Below are 8,316 nucleotides of genomic sequence, written 5' to 3' on the forward strand. Positions count from 1 at the left end.
GCAAAAACATATCCATTACTGAACATATACTATTATTTTATCCAATTATAGGCTTCGAGAGCAGAAGATGAGATTTCAGTTAGATTTGATGGTCCAGTTTCTCTTCAAACAAGGACAAGTGGAACTAGAATCTACCAATTTAATACCAGATTACACTGATGCTATTCTCATTAACAGGAGCATTATCGAAGAACTGAACAGCGTAATCCGGGTAACAAAGTTTTGGTGCAAAAGAACTCATCTGATTTAATTACATTTCTAAATTACATTTTTTGCTCCCTTGGTTCCCATTCTGTATCTTTTAATAGAACAAAGTTTTAACTGTAAGTCACTTAAAATTCACACATTAAATAAATGGACAAAGTAGATCTCTTTCTCTAAAAAGAAAGTTTTCACCTTCTTTATCATTACATCTGAGTTTAGGAAATGCAGTTTGCCTTTTTGCTGAGAGAAACAAGTTATTAAAACTACATACTATGTTTCTAGGCTCAAGGAGAAAGAAAAATTGCCAGCATGGTGGAAAGCAAAGATTTCCGTAAGGGTATATTTCAGCTGGAATGGGAACATAAAAAAATGCAGATGCAGGTGGAGGATCTAAATCAACAGGCTCGGGATATTCAAAAACTCAATGTTACAAAAGATCACCAAATTGTAAGTTACTATCCCAAAATGCATTATTTTTTGTTTGTTTTTTAAAAAATAGAAACATGAATTTGCACAAATATATGTTTGAGTAATTTGGTTGTAATCATTAATACTTGCACCTTTCCACCATGTACCGCACATACAAAATAGAATGTTTTTCCAGTTGCATTTTATCCCAGAATGGTTTTTGTGCTGTATAATTTGCAGATTATTGCTGCATGCTGCAGTCCAGATGTCTTATCTATGTGAAAAAGTATTTTATAGGCTAATATATCAGGAATCACTCTAATACAGTAGGCCCTCAATATTTGCTGGGGTTTGGTACCAGGACCCCTTGTGGATACCGAATTCCATGGATGCTCAAGCCCTATTATATACAGTGGAATAGGAAAATCATATCCCTTATGTAAAATGGCAAAATCAAGGTTTGCTTTTTTGGATAACACCCCCCCCCCCCATTTTTTCAAGCCATGATGGTTGAATCTGTGTATAAAGAATCAGTGGATACAGAGGGCCTACTGTATTTGTGTATAATGGCCCATTAAATCGGAAGTCCTATGGTGGTATTCTATTCACATCTGGAAACGTTAACTCTCTTAGCTTGATTTTCTCTGCTTTTCATTCCACAGTTCTTGTCAGCAGTAAACTATGATAGCCATATCAATCGTGAGGTCTCGATAATGGAAGGAACCCTTAATTTTCTAGATAAGGTAAATTTCCTTGGGATATATACTTACCAACCAAACACATGTGAAGCATCCTGAAGCAGACAGCCAACTTAGTTCAGATCATACAATTACCATTATTATTCATAGCATTGGCATTCTTTTTTTCTTGATTATCTTATCTTTCACCCCAAATGGGAATCAAATTAAATAAACCCAATCAGGTCTTTTCCATTGATTTCTACTGCTTATCTTCCTAGATTTGTGACACATCAACAGATTGTGATTTAAAAAATGATAAAAAAAATAAGTCTACCTAGGAAATAAAAACTTGCCTTCACAGCTTCTCACCCAATATCTTTCAAACAAATGTGTTTAATTTGTATTTCAATTGCCAGGTTCACAAGAAAAATGTGCAGCAACGAGAGAAAGTCACCAAAGAGCTAGAGAAGCAGATAAGTGTGAAAGACTTGGCAAACCAGAAGCTCAGCAAAGAATTACAAGAAATGCTTGTTACTGTGTCAGAAAGGCGCCATATTCATGATGCTACTGGTGAGTCATATTCTGATGGTTTTTGGTGGTGTTTTTCTGACACAAAATTTAATTCACTGTACGTATTTCTTTCTCCTGAACATGAAGTGTGCCAATTATGCTCATTCCATCATGTATCCATTATAAACAGCATGCTTTCCCTAACCCATTCATCTTGGTATCAGCAATAGTAACAGGTGAATTAGTTCTGATACTTTGCTTTGCTCCCACTGATTAACTGTGCCCAAATATGCAGGCTTTTCTGCTAATTCCCTTTTCTTTGGGGTTTCTTCAGTTTCATTTTGTGTTTCTATGAGGGTTGTCATTCTCACATCACTGATTACTGCACATTCAATGCAGAGAGTCAGTGGTATTGATCAGGATGAAAAGGAGGTAAGTTGCCATTTATTGGCAGCAATGAGGACCAACAATAATCCTGATAAAATTTGAAAAAGCAGATCACACAGGTGAGGCTGGCAATCTGTTATTAATTCCTATGGTTATATACAGTACATTGCTTTTGTTTTTAACAGACTCGGAGGCGCTTAAAGAAAGAATTACTAAAGAGCGTTATGAGGACATTGTACAACGGCAGCAGCTTGTGGATCTTGCAAAGGCCCAGGCCCAGGAGTTGTCTATCCTTCAAGATGAAGTGGAGAGGCTGAGAATGAGAACATTCCCAGCTTTCTTTGATGTGCAAGAGTACTAGCAAGGAGACACTTTGATGACAACAGAAAAATAAATACACTTGTGGACTTACATGAGTCTACAAGAAAGTGGGGCCTTTCTTCCCCTTTTTAAAAACACTTAATATTTTACTAGACTACAGCAGCTTTATAGATGTTTCTTTAACTCATTTTGAATCTGGAAGAACTGGTATGATTTACTGTGGCCTAAAGCCAATTGCTAGTCCCAACCAGAGGAGACACATTGAATCAAATTTAAGTACTAATTTACCAAGTTCCCATTGATTCAGTGGATCTACTGTAATTGGGACTATCAGTTGGTTTTAGACTTATACATGTTACAATGGAATAAACTAAAGAGTTCATATCGCTATTTGGTCTGGTCGTGGTGAGTTTTATCAGCTGGAATCAAACAGTCCAGCTTTTCAAAGAATAAAGAACTAGAAAGTACAGCAGGAATAGTCTTCTAGGGAAGACTGAAAACAATAAAGAGGGAAAAGCTGGGAGAATGGAGCCTGGAGGCAAGATTCATGAAGCAGTACACAGTAGGTAATAGTATCAGCTCTTAACACTCACAGTCTGAGTTATTATGAAGTGCCATTGAATAAGATGATTAAATCTCTTCAACTTTACACATTTGCCTTAAGTGGCAACAGAATACTGACATAGGATTTGGGTCCATTTTAGCCATTTCCTCTGTGGTGGAGGATAAACACATTAAATTAAAAGGGTGGTTGGATGTGGACTCTATGAACAGTTCCTTGATATGCCTATTTTAATGAACGTAAAAGGAAAATCTGTTGAGAAATTATATTGCCTTTCCTTCACTTTAAGCATTTACTAATTCAATAAGAAATTCAAGGAACACTGAATTCTTGCAGAGTTAAAGTTTGTATGTATTATAAATTAAAAAAACAAAAGCATTTTCATGCTTACATTCTGTAAACATATACACCTTTTCACCAGAAAATACACAATCTATAACAGTACAGCCAACTTTTTTCACATTTTTAAGGAAAAGCTTTGCCAAAAAAAAAAAAAAGATTCTTCTCCATATGAAAACCATGTGGTATCCACAGCAGTCCAGAGATACAATACAATAAGAGGTTCATCTTTCCAAGGGTAAAGTAAAACCAAACAAAAAGTGTTACTACACATCTGTAAAATCTTCTTCTGTTCTGTTATAATGTAACAATTGATCATCTAGTCCAAAGTTGTCTATCAGTTGTGTAATACTTAATATCTGGCTATCTGTAGATAAGGCTGTTTGTAGCTCGTATAGCATTGCTTGAGAACTGCTTCGCCATTTTGATATCAAAGACTGCAGCTCTTTTGGATTGTTCTGAAACAGGAAGAGGCAAAAAAACAACAATCTGTGATACAACAGAAACAGGCTAAAAGTGAAATATGTACAAGTTACACATATTTGTAAAAAATATGAACTCCCCAAAATTGATCCAACACCCAACTGCTATTTTGATTGTCCATGGTCTCTAACACTGTTCACTGACCACTAGTTGCATTCAACTAATGCAAATGCCATTATGCTAATGGTCATCATGTTCTAGAGCAGATTCCCAGAGTGGGTGATGGAAAGATCCAGGGGGGCCTTCTGTCAAAGTATTGGCATGCAAGAAAGACAAGGGGAATCTGTGGCGTTTAGATCCATGGTGGGGTTATACATTGTGTGCAACTTCTCTTTTAGGGACCCTTAAAACTACTGCACCACCTCATTGATCGCTTCATATGGTGATGTCTTTTGCTTTTTGTCACCCCACATAAGCTTACTCCTGTGGTGTCATTTTGGGACAGCTGGACTGGAGTGAGGAGTTAGAGCAGGGGTAGGCAACCTGCAGCCCGCGGGCCGGATGTGGCCCGGCAAGGCCTTGGGACCGGCCCCAGCCCGGTCCTGCCGCCAATTGCCGCTGGGGCCTTTGGCCTCTTGCGCACAGGGGCAAGGGGGGAAATTGTCTATAGACGCCTCAGAAACATGCATTTATATTAACATTTTTTGAAAAATCAGCAATTTTTTTTGCGTGTCCTCCACCTTTTTTTAAAAAAGTGTCCACCATTTGAAAATGTTGTCCTACATTTGTCCCGGTTTATTTATTTATTTAATTTTTTAAAAAATTATTTAATTATTTATTTTTTGGCTTCGGCCCCCCCAGTTGTCTGAGGGACAGCAACCCGGCCCCCGGCTCAAAACGGTTGCCTACCCCTGAGTTAGAGCATGTGGTGGCAGGGAAGAAGTCAATGCAAAAAGGAGCTTTCACATTTGGGACCCTGCTTAAACATTGAGTTTTGTGAGGATTTGGCTGGCAGTTTGGAACTGTCCTGCTGCTCCTGCTTTCTTTTGTTGGGCAGTCCAAGATAACAGGTAGAGGAAGGAACAGAGTGTGTGTGACTTGAATATGTGTGAGGAAGGCATGTCTCTGGGGAAGGGAGAGAAATATCCTGGGTCATTTCTTCAAAAAGGGCATTTGCCTCTCTCACACTGAGAGTACAGTACTTCCTTGCCAGGCAGAAAAGTGGAAAGCCAGCTGTGCCCCTCTCCACCCCAGCAAAGGAGGACTGAGAGCCCTTCTTCACCGGGTAAAAGTTTCTGCCTTTGCATCCAGGGAGCAGCTACTGAGACCCTCTCGCCTGTACTTGCCTTTGCCACAAGGCCAACACAGGTGAGAGTTTTGTCAGTTGATGCTCAGCTAGCTGCTTGGTCGTTATTCTCAGGGTGACAGTGCAAAGGAAGCAGCAATCCAACATTAACAACTTGATCATTATGAAGGTTCCATCCTTCCCCCCCTTCTCCTTACCAGCCAGGCAAAAGCAACACCCTCCCCTTGCCACTTTGCCAGACTTAGCATCCCCCGCATTTCCAAAATCCGAATTGCAAGTGGAAGAAGTTGGATCCTTTGTGGTGATCAGATTGCTATCAGATTGAAAGTGGAAGGAGTCTGGAAATGTGTTTCTTTTGATTGGCTGGGAGGGATAGTGAGGAAGGGGTGGAGAGATTGATCTTGATATGCATCAGCTATAAAATTGCGAATGGTCAAAACCGTGAATCTGAAACCTGCAAATGTGAAGGGATGACTACGTCTTATTGCAATGAAACACAGAACTGATATTACAGTATATCTTCAGAGAGAAATGTAATTTCCTTCTTTGGGATCTGTTATTCACTGGTTGAATATGGATACACTGCATATTACCAAACCAGGCTAGCATTTGGGCTGATTTACTTCAGTCAATTTCAATACTTGAAAAAAGTATTAAGAAAAGGTCTAGAGAGCAAAAAAGGTTTGGCTTTTTCTAAAGTTTACTTCAGTGGAACACCCAGATTTCTCACACATTTCATTTTAAAAAGCGAATTTCAGTAATGTATCTTTTCACCTTTGATCTGTACATCTGGACCAGTTTGAGCCTTCGGAGAAGTTCCTCCTTTTCCTGAACCTCCTTTACCAATGTCATCTTTTCTTCCAATAACTCCAATTGCTTACAATCTTTTCCCAAAGAAGTAACTTCTGTAGAATTCTGTGTAGTCTTACATTCAGACATAGAGAGTTCTCTCGCTTGGATGGTACTTTTCAAACAACTGACTCCATCAGGAACTTTTTCCAAGTGTTCATCCTTGCCTTGTGATACACAATATGATTCTTGTTTAGACGAAGACTCCTCTTTGTAAGTATTGCAGTTGTTTTCTTCATCTATTTTAAGACGCTTTGCTCCAGTAAAAGTTGAATGAAATGACCGTCTTGCTTTCTTCAAACGTTCTCTAAGGGTTGCACTCATTGGCTAAGGTGAAGGAAAGAAGGTAGCATTAAAAGGAACAAACATTTATTTTGTACATTATTAAACTGAAAGTTGGGATAATTACAACAATAAGCTATTATTAGGTAACATGTGATATACTTAAAACAGAGGTTGGAAAGTTGTTTTTAAAAGTAATTGATTACTGGTGTAGTTCCAAGTTAACGTTGTGGTTGCAGTCTTTAAAAAATAACTTTACTGTTGCTCAAAATTACTAGACTAGTTGCATTTAAAATTCCATCTGAATGGTATAAGCCACTGACCAGTGTAAAGCCCATTTTCCTCCCAACATCCTCATTGCCTCCATCAGAGCACAAGGCAGCCCCCGGCCCATCTTATATTTTTCTCCATCATCCAGTGAGGATACAACCCCACAACTATACAAGCATCTGAATAGTTACACCACACGAATGAAGTTATCCCTCACCAAATTACAATTATAATGTACGGTAGTTGATACCTTCATTATTGGAGAAATGAATGGCGGTTTACAGACCGCCAAATAGTACGTATACAATACGTACTAGGGTTAGGAAGGGGCGGTGCTTCCGCACCCCCTAACCCTAGTACGTATTCTATACATACAAGATGGCGGCGCCCCTTCTACATGGGCGCCGCCATCTTTACGTACTGGACGCACAGCGTCCAGACGTGTCGCGGCGCCTATGACATCGCGAGTCCGCGCCAGGCGCCTCGCGACGTCATAAAGGCGCCGCAAAAAGAAGCTCCGAAATGGAGCTTCTTTTTTGCTCCGCGCGGGAGCCGCGCGGTTTGGATGCTGCGGCTCCCGCGCGGAGCAAATGGCGGCGGCGGCGAACCGCCGCAAAGCGGCGGTCTGTACCCCGCCAATGATAAATAAACCAGTGATAGGTATACTGAAGTCGACCTCATGTGTAAGTCAAGGGCAAAATTACAGATTTTGATATGGCCCTTCTATAAGTCAAGGGTAAAATTTAAGGGTTTGTGACAAAGGATATATAGGATGAAACAAAGGAAAGTGATGCCAGACTACTAAAGGTTGGATAGATGAGAGAGCAGAGGGGCTGTCAGTGGTTTCAGGACACATTTCAGTTTTGTCTTTCACCGACCCTTTTTATAAGAGTTAAAGTACAGTACATACATTGACCCATGGAGAAGTTGACTCCGTTTTTTTGGGTCAATTTTTTTTTACTAAAATTTCTAGTTTTATACATGAATATATACAGTATGTACAACACTGTTGTCTTAAAATGTTCCACTGTAAGTATAGCCCAGGGTTTCATTATTCTACATAACACCACGTTATTAACAACTAGGAGATAATAGCAAGGGAACTGGACATTGTAAGGTTACATACCTGTTTCCCTAAGGAACTGCTGCCTTTCTGATCACTGTTCTCTGGAGTGGAGCATAGTGATACAGCTTCGTTTAACACAGTTGATTCCATTCTGAAAATTGCCTAATTTATTTGGAAAGAGAGAGAGAGAGAGAAAGAGAAAGATTAAGCAGGCAGGTCCCATTTGCCAAACTATGACTTTTTTTTTAAATACACTAGCTTAAGTTCCCCATATCCTACTAATAAAAATGGAGTGAACTTGTAGACCCAGGAGCCATGATTGAAAAGGAAACATAAGTGCGGTACAGACCACCCAAAAAGAGCGGCCTCCTGGTGCCTGTTTTTCCACCGGAGGGAAGCTGCAGCTGCCAAACCGTGTGGATTCCCGCTGGCAGAAAAAGAACCCACAAAAAGCGGGTTCTTCTCAAGCCACGGCACACTTGTTATGTAAATGCTGCTTATGTAAAGATGGTGGTGCCCGTGTATACAGGGTGCCACCATTGTTACACCCTCGTCACGTGCGAGGGTTGCGGGGTGTGTGGGCGCTCTGCCTCGCATGTGATGAGGGCGTTGCAAAGGCCCGTATGCACTGGGCCACAGTTTATTTAGCTGTAGCGTCTCTAGAAGGAAATACACTTGTCCCTCTATATTCGCTAGGAGTAGAGGCACA

General features: G+C 40.0%; 2 protein-coding genes across 2 annotated transcripts in view; one reads left to right on the top strand and one right to left on the bottom strand.

Moving 5' to 3' along the window:
* CFAP43 (cilia and flagella associated protein 43) overlaps positions 1 to 2,900 on the top strand; it is a 76,405-nt gene extending 73,505 nt beyond the window's left edge. The window contains 5 exon segments of the mRNA XM_042457719.1: positions 52 to 211; positions 487 to 651; positions 1,275 to 1,355; positions 1,709 to 1,862; positions 2,375 to 2,900. Of these exon segments, the coding sequence (XP_042313653.1) occupies positions 52 to 211; positions 487 to 651; positions 1,275 to 1,355; positions 1,709 to 1,862; positions 2,375 to 2,550 (736 nt within the window). The 3' untranslated portion in view covers positions 2,551 to 2,900.
* A 332-nt stretch (positions 2,901 to 3,232) lies between these two features.
* SFR1 (SWI5 dependent homologous recombination repair protein 1) lies at positions 3,233 to 7,780 on the bottom strand. The gene is made up of 3 exons (XM_042457718.1): positions 7,668 to 7,780; positions 5,915 to 6,316; positions 3,233 to 3,869 (listed from the first exon to the last, which is right to left on the bottom strand). The coding sequence occupies exons 1-3, from the start codon at positions 7,755 to 7,757 to the stop codon at positions 3,678 to 3,680; spliced, it is 684 nt and encodes a 227-aa protein (XP_042313652.1). The 5' UTR covers positions 7,758 to 7,780; the 3' UTR covers positions 3,233 to 3,677.
* Between the last annotated feature and the right edge of the window lie 536 nt (positions 7,781 to 8,316).

The sequence above is a fragment of the Sceloporus undulatus genome, chromosome 3 (genome assembly GCF_019175285.1).
Source record: "Sceloporus undulatus isolate JIND9_A2432 ecotype Alabama chromosome 3, SceUnd_v1.1, whole genome shotgun sequence".
Lineage (NCBI taxonomy): Eukaryota > Metazoa > Chordata > Lepidosauria > Squamata > Phrynosomatidae > Sceloporus > Sceloporus undulatus.